At 34.4% G+C, this 18,479-nt stretch overlaps 2 protein-coding genes across 2 annotated transcripts in view; one reads left to right on the top strand and one right to left on the bottom strand.

Annotated features, from left to right (window-relative positions):
* The window catches only part of LOC147070121 (uncharacterized), a 103,697-nt gene that overhangs the window by 80,601 nt on the left and 4,617 nt on the right, over nt 1-18,479 (bottom strand). The window lies entirely within an intron of this gene.
* Tsf2 (transferrin 2) overlaps nt 18,283-18,479 on the top strand; it is a 28,928-nt gene continuing 28,731 nt past the window's right edge. Inside the window, exon 1 of the mRNA XM_085950045.1 lies at nt 18,283-18,434. Coding sequence (XP_085806171.1) covers nt 18,362-18,434 — 73 coding nt within the window. The 5' untranslated portion in view covers nt 18,283-18,361. The remainder of the gene's footprint in view (nt 18,435-18,479) is intronic.

Here is an 18,479-nt window from a genome sequence, read left to right as displayed (position 1 = left end):
CCTGCCAAAGGGATGTAGGAGATGGGTAATCGAAAATGACTGTTAGGATAGTCATATTTTACTGATAAAACAACTTGCACATTGTTTCTTTGCAAAACCGAGGGATCGGTCCCGCGGCTCACGGATATATAGACGCGCGCTCTACTAACTTGGCTATCATAAGCAGCTACGTATAACAATAATTATAGAGAGACACATATTTAAATCCAACTAGACACCGAATATCATAGCAGGCAGACCAAACAGGCAGAAAGATAAAACAAATCTATCTTACCTCCTTAGCAATCGAGACCTTAACCTAGGTCTGAGACTGCATATGGTACGTTGTTATGTTCTCTCAATTCTTTTCTATGGTATGGAAGTATGGACGCTAAACCAAGAGATGTCACGGAGACTTGAAGCTTTCGAGATGTGGCTGTATAGACGCATCTTCAAAATTTCTTGGACTGACCGAGTGACAAATGTTGAAGTTCTTAATCGAATGGGGAATGACCGAGAAGTTCTATGTAGTATCAAAACCAGGAAACTACAGTACCTCGGCCATATTATGAGAGGACAAAAGTACAGCATTCCCCAGCTTGTCATTCAAGGAAATATCAATGGTAAGCGTAGCAGAGGACGGCGCCGCATTTCGTGGCTTAAGAACCTCCGTGATTGGTACGAGTGCAGCTCCACTGAACTGTTCCGGGTAGCAGATGACAAAGATAAGATCGCCTTGATGGTGGCCGACCTCCGCTAGAGGATGGCACAATAAGAAGAAGAATCTTACCTAAATAAAATGTTATGTTACTCGTATGTTATAAATCTACATGACTGTAACAGTACTTTAGATTGCTACAGTAGATTACTGCAGCAGATTACCAGAGTAGTTGTTTCCGTCGTGATCACCATTTGTAGTTGTTTGGTATTTTAATTTGTTTGACGTCCAACTACCTACTAAATTTAATTTTATATGGATACATTTATTTAATTAATAAACACATAACTATTTTTATGTTTGTTTTATCATATACACGTGTATACTGTATTAAATTTTGAGTATGTATATATTTAGACAATATTAATTTAGCTATCTGTGAATGTAGTATTATTTAATAGTTTTACGTCATTCTCGGACATTCACAGTATGCGCAGAACGACTATTTAATTGAAAGATTAATATTGTCAACTGCTTGATTGAAAGGTTTGATATCGACTACTCGTTATATCTAATACAATACTATGATACGTTCGAGTGACGAGTACCTACCTAATTATCGTCTGAGATCATTAGTTCTATTTTATGTTGATAGAATATGTTACTATAGGACCCAGTACATCATTTTTATGTGTTTTCTCACTCAATTAAAAATTACTTTGTGGCAGGTCATGTCCGAAAATTTGTACGTATGCAGTTGGCCGTATTATAAATCACAGTGAGCTGTACCGGAAATGGATGACCGTATATTAGGTATTGATATCAAATTCGTGTCTAAATAAACCACTGGAATACATGGTATACATGGAATGGAATGGAATACATACAATATAAAGAGTGGTTCAAACGTAAGCTAGCAAGAAAGTGCTCGTTAATGTCAAGTCGTATCAATCAAATATCTAATAAGTACGATAGCGGTATTATCAAATATTTGACTACGTACTGATACCAAATAATATTTATTATATTATCATAATGCCTAAATCCCCCATCAAAAATCCTCCAATCGACAGAGTTGGGAATATAATGATATTATTGTACTTGTAAATGAGTCAAAGCTAGACCAGGATGCACGCACAGCTAAACAAAGAAAAAGAAAGTTACCGTTATCTGTTTCTGGGCGGACGAAGGGTCGAGGGCTATGGTCAGTCGGTTACCACCCTTGAGTCTTGAACATCGCCTCTAAATACGATTTGCTACCTTTTTTTCGCGCCAAGTCGTGCGTTTACAAAAAAATGTTGTTAATAATTAATTGATACTTGTCAAGCGAAATATACTTACGTAACTTAATGTCCCTGAATCAGTGTTTTCAATAAGTGAAAAGTATAAATCAACACCCTACGTAAACCCATACCCCACAGTACCTAATATGTACAATTCACATGTAACCGCCGTAGTACTACAAAATGGTGTCGTGACACAAAAAAGGTTGGGAAACTTAAAGTTTAAAGGTTGCTCGCGGGGCACACTTTGAATATTAGTGGCATAAGTGATTCGAACAGTATCGATTATTTTTATTGAATAAAAAAGGAGACGTTGGAAAATTTATACATTCAATTTAACTGAAGATTAAATTGTTGTGCATTGACTTATTATGGTTGAATCTCGCCACTCTGCAATGTCGGCATCCGACCCTTTCCTTCTTAACCGGATACAGATGGTTTTCCAGGGAAATTGTTCTGAAAGTTCCTACATTATTCACCGTACGCACGTGCATGTAAAAATTTAAGAGGCCAAGAAAATGTGGCGACGTTTACCCGTGTCGACATTACTTTATGGGTCAGCCGGAACCATAGAGCAAAAGGGAACCTTTCTTATTGATTCCCCCTGCATTTTAAGCCCATTTTCCCATCCCGGTAGATCGATTTAGTTTATTCGGATAATAATTTATCTCCCTCGCACTTTCACATTTCGACATTTCGCCGGAGAATTCACATAAATAAATGCCTATTTAAGGCCGCCGGTCAGGAATTTTTTTTATTTTGTTCACACGCGGAAATATGCCGGAGAATATTTCGAAAGAATTAATATACTGAAAAATACCACGAAGAAAACCACAGAACAGATTAATAAATATAATTCAGCGAATCTATTCTATACACAAGACTGCTTTTGGCTTCTATTGTAGCTATCTAGGGTAGGAAAGTATCGAAATATTAGCACTTATTGTAACAATTACAATAAGCTAGCCAGTGACGCCCCGACACAAAATGCCGCCGCATTTTTTATACAGTATTTTTTATCATCAGTGCACGTGTCGTTTCTGGTCACCAAACAAGTCGAAGGGCAACGGAAATAAACTAGACATCGCGAACCCGACAAAAAAATACAGTCCTGTGAAACCTTTTATGTCTATGTAATGAATGTTAAATGATTCTCCTCGATTTGCCGCCCTTGAGTAACTGCCGCCCCCAAGCAACGCTCAATCTGCCTACCCCCACGGGACGTCACTGAAGTTAGCCGTCTGAACTGTCAAAACTGTCTATTTCGCTCTACAATTTATCACAGCCAAGAGAGGTGCTGTTAAAACATAGCACTTATTTTAACAATTACAACTAAATTATTGTAATTGTTACAATAAGTGCTAATACTTTGATACTTTCCTACCCTAGATAGCGGCCGAAAGCAGTCTTATGTACAGAATAGATGCGCAGATAGGCTATATTATATTTTCCCCACAGCGACAATAGCATCGTGGGTCCCAAGTTCGAATCCTGTGTCTGGCAAGTACACATAAGTAAACATATTGTTTTTCAATTTGTGTATGAGTCAGAATATGGACGTAATATGTTGAGAAAGTGGCAGACATCGATTTCCCGTAAAAACAAAATCTGTTAATACAAACATCCACTCTGTGGAGGCCCATATGATCTCATTAGGATTTCTTTCTATTCCTATTACATTACATTTTAAAGCAGGTTTTGAATGCGTGAGTATCCTATGAAAAGGAAACTCACATTATAGACGTGGAATAGTGTGTTTTTCATCCTTCAAATACACCAATACTGAATGAGCGTCAGTCACATGACAGATTAATAAATTAATATAAGTAAATACAAAAGACATCGCCATGGACCAAAGTTCCGAAGCAGGGTAGTTTACGGCCTGACCGCCATAAAACCCAAATAAAAAAACCGCGTCGACTGTTCCCAAAGATTGAAAGCACGTTATATTAACGTGACAGACTAAAATGCATATTATGATACAGGTGTAACTATTGAAAATAGCCATGGCCCCCACATCCTGAAGCGGGCCCTCAGGCCTGGATCAATGGCGGGCCCCCTATCGCTAAGATTAATGATAGTGTGATTTTCTACAGTAGTGTTCCCCAAGTGATTTCCACGGAACCCCATGGTTAAGCGTATTCCGTGTATTTTTAGCAATTTTTAAATAAAGCAGGTTGATTTATTGAGTTGTCGGCCCTTAGCATATTATGAAGCACTGATCGCGACTTCCTTGTGAGATAGCCAAGTAATACGCAACACTTCGCCATATTTTAAGTACATACTTTAAAAGCCATTTTGTAAGTTAGGAAACACAGCTAAAATAATTATAAAATAAAATTTTACACTGAAATATCAATTAATTACGCCAATCGTCATATCACATCAAATTACATCGGAGAGCCACATATTTTTTAAATGTTAATAATCATTAAGGAAAATAGACTTTTTTTGACCATAAGAGCAAATTTGTGGTTTTTCTCACTTAACTGGTAGACCCGCCACGCTGGGCCCCTTCTAACCCGGGCCCCCAAGCTAGAGCCCTGTACCAAAAATACCATATTCTTTAACACGTGTTCAAGTTTATCCCACATTTTTCGACACTCGAGATTTCTAGCCTGTTATACCACAACCAGTAGGATAAGCCAGTTCCCATTAATTTTGTGTTCCCTGGCGATAGTGCATAAACCGAGAGCTGACAACTGTTGTCAGAACTAAGGACAAGCTTGAAATGACGTATTCTTGACACGTGTTTAAGTTTATCCCATATTCTTCCACACTCGAGATCAACTGCTTGTTAATCCACACCCGTTAGGTATTTTAGTTCCCATTAAATCTATGTTCCCTGGCAGCGGTGATTTTCTTTGACGCAAATGACGAAATCGATTTGGCAGAAGATTTAAAAGGGGGCCTCGAAAAAGTTCAACGCAGTCATACAATTAATAAGTCATACTAAGATCTTAAAATATGATTATTTCTCACAAATTGAGTAAGAACCTATAAAATATTGGGTAAAGCATTAAAAAATCCATGTTACTAACATCAGAACGGCCTATAGGTACTATATATACCCTATGTCTATAACATAACCACTCAAATAGATTCATAGGTACTTGTGCATAAAAAAATATCTTCCTCTACTGTTATAGTACGTAGTGGATAAGGAATTGGATAGGGAAGGGATACCTACCTATATGCTTTGTTATTTGTATTCAGTACCTACATTGGGAGTTCGAGTTCATAGTTTTTATTTTATTCTTTATTGTAGGGGGCTCAAAATTAGTAATGCGTCGGGCCCCATGTCCCAAAGCCCACCACTGGAGATATGCTAGCAATAATTCAATTCGCATACCGGATTTATATATAGCAAACATCATTTAATCGTTTTCGTCCGCCTCAGTTGAAAATGTCCCTCTGAGGCGGACGAAATCTGTCCATTTATTATTTAATAAAAGTGGATTTTTTTTTGACCATGTCCAATCCTAATAGGATCATATGGGCCTCCACAGAGTAGAGGTTTGTATTAACAGATTTTGTTTTTTACGAGAAATGGATGTCAGCCATTTGCTCAACCTATTAGGTCCATACCTGACAAGACACAAATTGAAAAACAATGTGTACTTGCCAGACCCAGGATTCGAACCTGGGACCCACGGCGTGATAGTCCAACACTTATGCCACGCGGCCACCGTGGATGTACCCAAAGTGGAATTAGTATGATAAAATTACGTTTTATTTAAATTAATAATTAAATATCTTCGTTTGGATGTGTCGATAACAGCAAGAATTTCAATCAAACTTCAACATAATTTTAAATTCACTAAAACAATCACCAACTTACAGTGGCGATATTAGGCAAATGATGGCCCAAAGCGCTGACAGGTAATTTGGTGCTTAAAATATTGTGATAGATTTCTCGCCAAGTTTTTTTTTATTCTGACAAAGGTAAGCAAAGTTTTTCCGTCGTATTGGAATATTTACCATGATTATAATATAGACACTTTAATAACAATTACAATTTAACCAACCATATCAGCGGTAATTTTCACTAACGCAAATGACGCAATGGGTCAGAAAAATAAAAGGGGGCCTTGAAACAGTTCAAACCAGTAATGTATTTATTAAATGTTACCAAATCTGAAAAGATTTGTATTTCTCATAAAATATAACCCAAAGCATAGCAAAATCCCTGGAAATAAAATCAAATTGGCTTTTATAACATAACAACTCAAACGGATACGTACTTGCACACAAAAATAAACCACTAACATTATTATGTGTCATCTCTACCATCATCAATAATAATAATTGGATACAGAAGAGAGACATTGTTATTTTTACTTGCTACGATGATCATTAGAATAAAATTTATAGTTATTGTTTTATTTTTAATTTTTTTATCTGGGGGAGCCTCAAAATCGGTCTCGGGTCTCCAAGTTCCTAAGCCCGCCACTGGGCCATATCATAAATTATTATTGTGACGTATTCTTATGCCCAATTATTCACTAACCGTGTAGTTTTAACAAGGTAAAAGAAACGTAAGTATTAATTAACGTATGACAAGTTCACAGATTTAACAGAACATAATTATGCAAGTAAATGTAAAGATAATGGGAGAATATTTAGATGATTGATCACAAAAAAATGTAAAACTAAAATGGTGACTATAAACAAAACCGCAATGTTATAATCTGTGGTGTAGTGCGAAATAAATTAATGATGGGTCACTGGGTATTAAGAATCTTGTTCACCCTCTCCCCTAATCCCAAAAGAAATTTCTTAAATATTTAAATGTTAATACCTAATGTATTAACCGAAAATTTTGAATTTAACCGCTCTCAGTAAAAAACGGCAATATATTTTCTCATAATCACTTCGGAATTGGACCGACGAATCACTTTTCTTCCATTTTTAACTTCAGTTTACTGATTATATACATATTTAAAATTATCGATTTTTATCGAAGTTAAAAATAAAAACCTGACAATATTCTGAATCTGCGTAGCTACGAGTACCTAATTAAAAATTTTGTATGTAGCATATTGATGAGAACTGTACATATACCCCTGGTTTTAATTCCAATCTGCTATCTTAAGCGTCAATTACATTGAGCTTCTTTACGAGCTGTTTGCTGGCGAATTTAAAAGCGTGCGATTCAGATACTGCGATTTGATGATTACACACAAAACTTTCCATTCGCCGAGAAGCCACAAGCCAGCGACTATTTTGACAGAACGTAGTTCGTTTTTTTACCGGGAGGTTGCTACTGCGCTCTACTGCACAGACGCAGTAGGCCCACACGCCGGCGTGTAGCGTGTAAAGTTGAATGGTTTTCAACTTTTCTCGGTAGAGTGTTTACAACCTGCTTGTTAGCTTGTTCGATGATTACACTGGGCGACTTTACAGGCAGATTATAAATTCGCCAACGAACAGCTCGTAAAGAAGCTCAATGTAATTGACGCTTTAGGAAAAATTAACTACACTCTGGCTACCAAATCTGCCGGACGAAAAACGATCCAGAAATGCCATTCAAATTCTTTTTTTTTTTTTTTTTGCATACCGTGAACATTACAAATTACAAATTTAAGACGTTCACAATATGACATTTCAAAATAAAGTAAAGAAGAAATAAATATATGCAGTATCACAAAAACATTATAAAAAGTAAAGTAAAAGGTACAAAAATTATAAAAAATATGAATTAATATAAAGCATGGAAGCACACAGAATGAGCTAAGTGGACCCTTTTTTAAAAATTTACAAAACAACGTCCACCCATACTCATCCTCACGTAGGTGGAATATATCAACATCCGAAGCGATTTAATACTAAAATATCATAAGACTCTCTCTCGTTACAGTCAAATTCGTTGAGAATGTCACTAAGTATATTAAAATGAAGAACACCTTCTTTATTCCCTGAAAACGCTCCCAAATTGAAGATAATATTTTATTTTTCCAAGGCAGATATGTAATACAATATTATTTATCTAATTTAAGACGATGAGACATCCCCCTACCCCATTTTTCGGAATAATAATTATTTTCTCGTGAAAGGGATATAAATTAATTGGCAGAATAGAAAACAAAATTCTGTCCTAGGCTACGAAATAATAACGTAATACGAAATTGACAAAGAACTTGAATCAAAGTAGCCTAATTGGTTTATCGGTTATCTTACAGTGGAGTCTAATTAGTTACCCAGGATACAAATCTTGTTATGTTTTCAAGTTGGCAACATTGAAGAAGATGGTTACATTAAACTTAAAGGCTCAACAACCTAGGTATACAGCATAACAATGTTTTTGTTAACCAGCGAGATAACTACTTGAATAAATTAATTATGAAGCGAAACAATAAAATGTTTGATTTAGACTTTGTGACATCGAGAAATACGGTTAATTATTTTATTTATTCATTATCATCAAGGCCGGTTCTAGAAAGTGCGAGACCCATGGCCCCCACAAGGGGGGAGGGACTGACAGGGATCTAGACTGGGGGGCTGACGTAGCAGGTCGACCAGTTAAGTGAGATAAACACAAATTACAAATGTGCTCTAATGGTAAAAAAAGTCGCTTTACTTGAAACCTATGCAGTGTGTGTATAGTATGTGATGCAATTCGATGTGATTATTGAACATACATAATTTTGAAGAACACTTCTGAGAAAATATATTATAACCAACAGAAAAAATCTTTTAGAAAAAAGTAAGACACTCGGCAGGAATCGAAAATGCATCTCTTGGGTTTATGCCCCGTCCGCGCATTGTCTACTATGCTACTATGTGACATACTAATTACGACAAATTTTAACTATTAGCCTTTTATAATACCTGCTCATCAGCGCTCTTCCAAATCAAGCTACTATTGGCAATCGGTTTTTGTTTATTAAATCAAAGTAGGTACCTACCTACTACTTTAATTACTAACCGACGTCACGGATCTCTCCAATATTTTATGATGTAGCTTACTCGAACTTGCTAATAATTTTGAATTAACTATTTCTTTTATTCAACGAATAATTCACAAGATTTAAGAATGTACTATTTTAATTATTGAATATACATAATTTTGGAAAACAGTGATTAGATGATTGATATAATTAAATGATAATTCACGCGTAGAATTTTATTCTAATTATTTTTAGCGTGTTTCCAGATTAATAAAAATGGTTATTTATTAAATATATTGAAGGGTCGCATATTACTTGACTACCACAAAAATGGGTCGCGATCAGTGCTTTATAATAATATAATGCTGAGTTCCGACAACTTAATAATTCAAATAGATTTATTTAAAAATACTGAAAATCGCTAAAAATACACGGGACGCATTTAATTTTACCATGCAGAGCCTTGGGGTTCTGTTGGGGAATACCATCTAGGAAACACTAGTGTAGAACATGATACTGCCCTTAACCATAGCGATATGTATAGGGGCCCGCCAAACATCCTGGGTTTCCCGCTAAGCCCGCTTCAGGATGAGGGGATCATGCTCTGGCCTGTGGGGCCCGGCTTGGCACGTCGGCCAGCTAAGAGTTATGAACATAATATGACAAATGCGACTTTATAAAATGTGGACTTTTGTAAATCCAATTATTATTTTATTAGGCACATTGTAGTATCATCATATTATGTTGGTACCGACTGATTTTTTTTGTCGTAAATCCTGTAAATCAGAATTTCCCAATTAAATTTAGTCGCGGAATAACAAATTATAAGGTTTCTCTCTCAATTAAATGACAATTATGGTGTCTGATTCGGTATTTAATATAATTAGGTATTTGAAAATCAATTTCGGGACAGATTAATGACAGAAAATTTAAAATAAAATCTTTTGTAGGTATGCACTGCAAAACGAAAAAAAATATTATCAATATTACGAATAAATTGAAAAATTGGTTTCCAACGCATACGTCACGGGATTTCTAGGGGGTCGTCAGCTACTCTTAAATTGTTATTATATATTATTTCATGAATATAAAAAAGTCGCCTGCGGTACTATTAACATTTCAAAGTAATATGTAGTCACGCGACGTGTATTCCTATGTATTCTTCAATTTTTGATTATATTATAGTCCCTAGGGTTCCGTGAAATACAAATTGGGAAACGCAACTTACTATAAAACATCACAATGCCCTTAGCAATTGATAGGGAGTTCGACAAAGATCCTGGGTGGATTCTGGTGTCAGGATGTTGGGGGTAGAGTTGGGTTTCGGGAATTCTCGAGAAATTTTTGAGATTTTTCATCACGAATCTCGAGAATTGAGACTTTTAACATTTCGGGAATTCCCGGATCTCCCGGATTCCGGGATTCGGAATTTCTTTATTATCAAATATTAATTGAAAAAACGATTTTTTATATGAAAAAAGTGGACAGAAAACACAAAACGTTCAAAGACTGATCGGGGCATTTAACACAATTAAGCCAACGTCGACTCAAAATGAGCGCAATTTTTGCAACATCAGGGAATTTTGTGTCTCAAAAGCGTACGTGATTGTTAGACGCAGCGATTGACAGTCTGTGTGATTTGATATTCTATTTTAATACGTAATGTTTTGAATTATTTTTGTTTTCCTACTTGTATTTTGTTTGTTTTCTTATTTAAATAAAGAAAATCATATTTTTTTGGAATTTGTCTGTTTTTACACTGATTTTAGGATTTTTACAGGTTTTTTATTAAATTTCCCGATATCTCGAGAATTTTCGAGAATTCTTTTCTGGAAATCCCGAATTTCATGAATTCAAAATTTCACCATTTCGGGAAATCCCGAATCTCGAGATTGAGATTTTCTCGGGAAATACCCAACTCATGGCGAGGCCCAATTGGAGTATGTGCGCGTGGCATCTAGGTATATTATTTGCCTATATCTAGAAGTGGTCTCTTGGCATTGCTCGTTAGTTTAATATTTTGTTTATTTTCGCACTCATCTTGGGATTGGGACCCAAATATTTTATTCAAGCCTTCATACACCGAAAGAGATTCAGTGGTTTTTACACTATGTCAAGTAAAATACAGAATTATATTTTTGAATAATTTAGTGATCTATGGCACGTTTATACATACCTACTTATATATTCTTCGCATAATTATCAAATCGGTTATTTTACAGAATAATAAAATCTTATTCAAAAATCCTTGCTTCACTGCTGATTGAGGGTTGTGGGTTGCGCATCACTGTTATTCGATTCAGTTAGAGCTTTCAATTATAATGAATCACAGTGAAAATGATACATAACAATGAAATTAGTTGCAAGGTATGCAACTTATTTCCCATTGTAAATTCATTCAATTTGATATTTATTTCCATGGGCTGCACTGAGATAAAAAGGCCTTGCATTCGTGTTAAGAGCTTAATAGATGTAATGAAACATCATTATTAATAATCATATCATGTAACCTTTCTTAATGTACTAATGATGAGGAATTTAAAATTAATAATTTAAAAAAAAATCATCGGTTACCTACGCAGGTCGAGTGCCAGAACTGGCCCGCAGGTCACGTAATGCCAATGACTGATTTCGAACATTTACTTAAAACCACAAATAATAATACATAAGAAGGTAAACAACGCATAACGTGAAATCAATATTGCCAACGTGGCCGAGCGGGTCAGGCTTATAATATTGTCGTGGGTCCCAGATTTGAATCTCGGGTCTGACAAAAAATAACATGATGTCTTTCAATGTGTGCTTGGACTTAATAGGTTGAAAAAGTGACCAACATCCATTTCTCGAAAAAAAAATCTGTAAAGAAACCTCTTCGTGAGGCGGCCCAGATCCACACAGGATTGTAGAGCCAACGAAAACCAACGTGGATGCTGTATTAGATAGGTCCTTATTAGATACCTATACTAAAACATTCGGAATTTTTGTAATATAAACAGTTTGTATTAATCCATATGTTATAATATATATATACAATCAGTTCAATCTATATTGTTTTAATGTACACACGTCCCGGACTGACCCGCCCCCTTCGTATTAAATTCTCAGTCAGTCCATGAGTCATGAATATCAGCACGTATTTCATAATATGATAATAATATGTTATGAGTTATGAAAAGTGAATTTAATATAAATAAAGGACAGAATTGAAAAAAATATGGTATGGTTACATACAATATAATAATATTACATTACAACTAGATACGTTTTTAATGAAAGCTGTTCATAATAATAAAGAATGCACGGAAAAACATAAGTCATATAAAGAGTAGTATAAATATTGAATAAATCAGTACACATAATATTTAGCTTAAAAATACCGCAAATTGAATAATTTATTATCTTGGTTGCTTATAATAAAAACCTAAATAACACATAAATTATTGCCGAAGCTAACAGAGGCATCCGTCAAACATTAATAACTATTTTTATCGTTATTTAATTATTGGGAACAACAAATAAATACAATGTTTCATTGACTTATTATAAAATAAAGCATAATTATTTAAATTTATTATGTACATACCTCTAACTAGAAAAGCATCTGAAGATAGCTGGGTATTTTTTAAAAATAGTTGTTAAGAATTTAATTTCTTAAACAAACGTATTTTGACTGTGAATATAACGGAAAAATATAAGAATTTTAAAATATTAATTTGATAATATTTCTTTTTGTAATTTTAATATTTGTATTTATTAATCAACAAAGGTTTTGTAATGTAAATATTATAGAACATCACGACTTTACATCATGTAATCTGAATGATACACTGACATTATGAAAGTATGTAAACATAGAGATTGTGTATTAATTTCTGCGGTTTATCCTATATTCTACTATCAAAATAATGTTTTTTTCTGGTACTCACAATTTCCTGTATGCCGGACTCACTTATAAATATAAAAGTCTGTAAACAACAAATGAATGTCAATACGCTGATTCAGAAAGACGTTATCACTGATCTTCACTTTTATGCGACACTACATTATTTATTTACGGGTATTATCCGTTACCGCCTGTCAAAACTAGCCCTCTCGTATGGTGTTTGGGTATATTTTCGTGTGTGGCCACTTGTGTTTTGAGCAATTTTCTGTTAACGGAATGAAAGACTTCCTATGGTGTGCGCGCGCCCTCGATCGATCGCGCTGGAGATGCAGGGTTGGCGGAAGACGTAAAACCGGTACACAAAGTGGGCACACATATTAAAGCTTTATAAAACGGACCAACAGAAACGTTCAAAATGATAAATCTCATGATTTTATAGAACCTCTTTAGAGCATGTCAATGGTCTCGTTTATAATAACTATTTGATATCGTAGCATGCACAATGCTTTGCCCCCAAAATTCACTTAGGTAACAGTAGGTACCTACCAACATTTATTCCTGTGTCTATTTTAAAGTTAAGATTTTTACAATATGATAACAATAAATTTAAAAAAAAACAGAAGTACTTAAGTAAAACATTCAAAAGCAGATCAGTCAAGTTTTATGAAACCGTATTTTTGTCGTGTTATTAATTTGTTTATTTTATAAGCTGTACATTTCTATTTAGACTATCGAAACCGAGAGATTTAATAATATTTATTCCTAATATTTAGTGACATACATATATTTTGAGTTTTCTGGAAGTTATATAGTTGTCAATTAAAACAGCATCATGTAATATTATTTAGTCTTGGAAAGTTCACTATTACGAAGCGTATTGTGACACATTTCCATTTTCTCCCCCCTCTCAATGACCCAAGTCAGAAAAATGTTGGCGTCCTTTGCAAAACGAAAATGCAAGTGGAAACAATGGCACCGTGTCGATAGACAGCATACATTTGCCGTGGTGAGCACCATGTGACCACAAACATTTGCCAGACTTGGCCACTTGGACAATGTCGAGTTGACAACAAGAAATAATATAATCAGTGCTCGAAAAGCCATCAAACTTACTTATCATGTACTTATATATTTTTTAAGGTTTCGTACGAAAGTTATCGAACCCATGGTAATAAGATAAATATTTATGATGTATCGTAAACCCCGTTATTCACCTGCGGCACTGAAAATATTGTTATGTCAAGCCAAAAGATTCAAATCGTATATGGATGGAACAATGACATTAATATGGACGAAGCTTCTGGAAAAAAAATGACACTCACTTTTTTGTCGGGTCTGCCGAATAGCATAATCTGTTCTAACGCCATTACAATAAAGGTGATATTGCTATAAATTCCCGATGTTTTTTGTCGGGTCTGCTGAATGACATAATTCATATTTTAATATCAGTATCGTTCGTTCAAATGAATATTGACACTAGAAACACTGTTCTAACGCCATTACAATAAAAGTGATTTTGCTATAAATTCCCGATGCGTGATATCGCATCATGGAAACTACGAAATTTTGTCACGTGACGTCTACCTATACATGTGCGAATGTCACTATGCGCGAATTTACTTGCTAGCTACTGTACTGAGTGCGTTGTCCATTAATAATGTCATTGGGATGGAAGGAAAAAATAACAACATTATTTGATACACCATGTCCATGACCCTATATACTCACGGCATGAGGTGCCTATAGCCACAGCCGAATGTTTAGAATAAAATGTTGTTATATTATTTATTATCTTACTACGCATTTACATGTGTCAATCGTATTTTACGTAAAAAAATAATTTATTAAATTACGGGTATACCTGTCATGCCACTCATTTAATTGTCAGAACCTGAAATTATTGATACATTAAACAAAAATGGCCCATTTGTTCTTTTTTTCAAATAAATATTATTAAAAAAAAAAGAATAATACATATTGTGTTATTATAAAAGAGTAAAAACTAATAATATGGACATAAACGCACTTTTAATATGTTAGATAAATTCTATTTTACTTTCGACAACCCTATTTCAAAGCCCTCTTTACGGGAAAGCTTGAATTACCGAAAAAAAAGCAAGAAGGACTGACACATCTGTTGTTTTTCACATATATTATATGAAGACAAAAACAATAAAAACAGCTCTCTCCGCTCCCTGGAATGCTGGGAAAATGTTAATTACATTTTAAATTACAAATTGCTCAACGAGAAACAATAAAAAAATAAAGTTGGAAAACAATTTCGAAAGAAAAAATAATAATAAAATTGTGAAAGTATTTTGATTATCGTAACATTATTTCACAGTTGACCGGTTTAAGTTTCATCACTTCCTTCAGCATTACCGGTTTGAATGCCGGTGGATTAAATTTCAATATATTTATAGCATGTTGATAAAATGAGTAAGTAAAACAAAGTAAGATAGTAAGTACATTTAATTAAAATTGAAATGTATTTTGTCACCTATTGTATTATTTTTTCAAATAATTATAATATACATTTTATATTGCCATCTGTTAATAGTACCAAAGACGAGCTTATACTTTTAAACATTAATAATCTATTGGTTTGCGTATAAAATAATAGTTTTCTTCAATACATAATAATTATGGCGAAAAACGTGTCGTGAATCTGATGGCCGAAATAGCGCAGTTGGCAGCGTGCGCGCTTGTTAATCCCGTCCGGTGCCTTTTATTTCGTTTCTCGAGTAAATCATGACGGGTTTTCGTCACAGATCAGCGGGATTCACTCTCCCGGGAATTTTCGTATACCTCCGGAAAAAAAGGTTTCACTTCCATAATTATAAATAATTTTCTCATTGCAACTCACGGTGAATATAATATTTTTGTGATTATTTTGCAATGATAATAATTGGGGACTTGGGGATTAGAAGGATTGTAGTGATTACATACGTGACGTTTTTAAATGGAGCAGATAAAGCGACTAGAATGTACCAAAATTTCAAAAAGGATGTAAAAAATCAATTTAAGCAAACAATATTGGTAAATACTGTGTATTTTTATCACTCACTGGAGACTTATTGCAATTCAAAAACATTGGCAAGTAGGCCTCCAAACCTGTCAGCGCACCCGGCCTTCACATAGGTACCAAAGTAGCCAAGTTTAGTACTTATAGATATATTATGCGATTGTATATTCTACATAACTAGGTTAACCCACATGTTTTTAACATTCTGAAAATGTGGTACCTATTGATATTTATTTGCGTTTATTGGTGTATTCGTTTCTTGAAGACTACATTTTAGGCGAAAAAATTCAAATGACATATTACGTTGGTATGCTTATGAAAATAATAAACAGACCAGTGACGTCCCGTGGGGGTAGGCAGATTGAGCTTCGCTTGGGGGCGGCAGTTACTTGAAGGGCGGCAAACCGAGGAAAATCATTTGGTATATAATATAGAAATAACTACCTACCTAAACTGAGTACTACTTAATAACGATAATATCTTTCCTTTCTAAAATTCAGCTCACTGGTTGGAAACAAAATGTAATAATTAGCATAAAAGGTTTAACAGAACTTTAATTTTCAGTCATTTTTAAGTTCGCGATGTCTAGTTTACTTCCGTCGCCCTTCGACGTCCTTGGTAACCAGAAACGACACGAGCACGGATATTAAAAATACTGTATAAAAAGTGGGGCGATATTATGGTGTTGCCCAGGGGCGGCATTTTGTCTAGGGACGTCATTGAAACAGACACATAAATCTAAAGAGTGCAATGAAAATGTTTTCATACAAAACGGTTACCTACATGTTTGAATCCTGTTCAACGCATAAATTGGAATGCGATGATATGAAAACTGGATCAATTTTGAATATAGGCAGGGCAGGGCCGGGCCAAATGCCAAAGATAATTGTCGCCCGGGTATCAACGCAATCTTGCCGTCTTCAAATATAAATAATATTATTTTGTAGGAAGACGGCAATTTTGGGTTATCATATCGACATAAAAATATATTGTATTTTCATGGCAATATAAAATAAATGGAAAAGGTAAACATGAATATTATATTTTCATCTAAATAACATGTACCTAGTACTTACCTATACTAATTATAATAAATATTTTCTCGTATTTTTATAATAATCTTTAGCACGAAAGAAAACAACATAAGTCTTTTTACTCTCCATGAAGCGAATTTATGAGAAAAAGTGGTCCATTAAATTTTAAATCGGGTCATTTTCTGACGCCTTTGAGGTAGATACCTACAGAGAATGCTGACTGCAGAAAAAAATATGTCTATTATGTTGGTACCTATACTGAATCGTTCTATCGAGACGTTGAGACGATTATTTTCAGTAATTTTTAATACAATTGTGTTACATAATAAATCTTAAACAAAGAGATTGGACTCATCTTAAAGCCCTACGTAAGATTATTATTATCTATTTTTGAATGTATTTTATATGCGGTACCTACTACTACAATAATCTATCGATATTTATATTTTTCTACATAAGTAAAATAAAAGGGAATAATGAAAACCGATAAACTGGCTTTAAATATAAGTGTTCCGTTATTTCTAATAATTACGAAGACACTACTTTATAGGTATATAACATCTCTGTAATCAGTAACGTCCCGTGGGGGTAGGCAGATTGAGCGTTGCTTGTGGGCGGCAGTTACCCGAAGGGCGGCAAATCGAGGAGAATCATTAGGTATATATATATAAATAGCCACCTAAGCTAAGTAATAACGGAAATATCTTTCCATTAAAAAGTTCATCTCACTGGTTTGAAACAAAATGTGCCTATTAATTACTATAGAAGTTGTAATATGACTATAGTGTTTTGTTGGGCTCGCGATGTCTAATTTACTTCCGTTTTCTTTGGAGGTCACGTCCTTGGTGAACAGCAATGCCACGTGCAGATTTGAGAATTATATTTGAATTATAGGTAGGTACATACTTACTCAATTTTGTGTAAAATGTTTGCTAGTCACTCATGAGTTTTGGAAGTTGTCTCGCAATACCTATTGTCTATTGAAGCAGGGATGGTATACATCTTGTTAGTAATGTATTCATACAACACATTTCTTAGATATTGGAGTCATGAAAGGATGATAAATATATTGTACTTAATGTACGTAAAAAAATGTGGCGGCATTTTGGCGCTGCCTAGGGGCGGCATTTTGTCTAGGGACGTCACTGTCTGTAATTTTCAATATTATGTTACCATTAAACCTCAATATTATTGAGAATCCAATCCAAATCTTTTATGATATTTTAGAAACATTTTAATATTTTATATACCCACTTGAACGCCACAAACCCATGGAATAGGTACATACGTGATGATATTAATGGTTCAACCGCCTTTTTTAAATATTGCGCGGAATATACTTACAAGCTTGCCATATAATTTCCTTATACCTACATTTTTTCCATTTAAATCTCGGTGGTCGTTTCACAATATTATGAAAAAAACGTAAACTTGGCCAATAAAAAAATACAATGATTTTCTTAGCGATATATTTTTTGTAGGCTTGTTTTCCTTTTATTATTTAATTAGTCATAGATTACATTTTTTGTTAGTGGCAGCATTGCCAGTGAATTGTTTGTTAACCTGTCATATTAGGGCGTGTGCGTAATGTTTTCTTGAAACCGAAAAAATGGAAACATTTAAATTGTGGCGTTATATGTTATTTAGTATTGTATTATTGAGTATTCCATGCTATTTATCAGGTAAGCACTGATCTAAAAACTCTATCCTACTTTATTCTTTTTTGA

Source organism: Rhyacophila brunnea, unplaced genomic scaffold, assembly GCF_057557595.1.
Source record: "Rhyacophila brunnea isolate RB1 unplaced genomic scaffold, BYU_Rbru_1.0 scaffold_22, whole genome shotgun sequence".
Lineage (NCBI taxonomy): Eukaryota > Metazoa > Arthropoda > Insecta > Trichoptera > Rhyacophilidae > Rhyacophila > Rhyacophila brunnea.
Note: the sequence above shows the minus strand (reverse complement) of the source record. Positions and strands in the feature narration are given on the sequence as shown.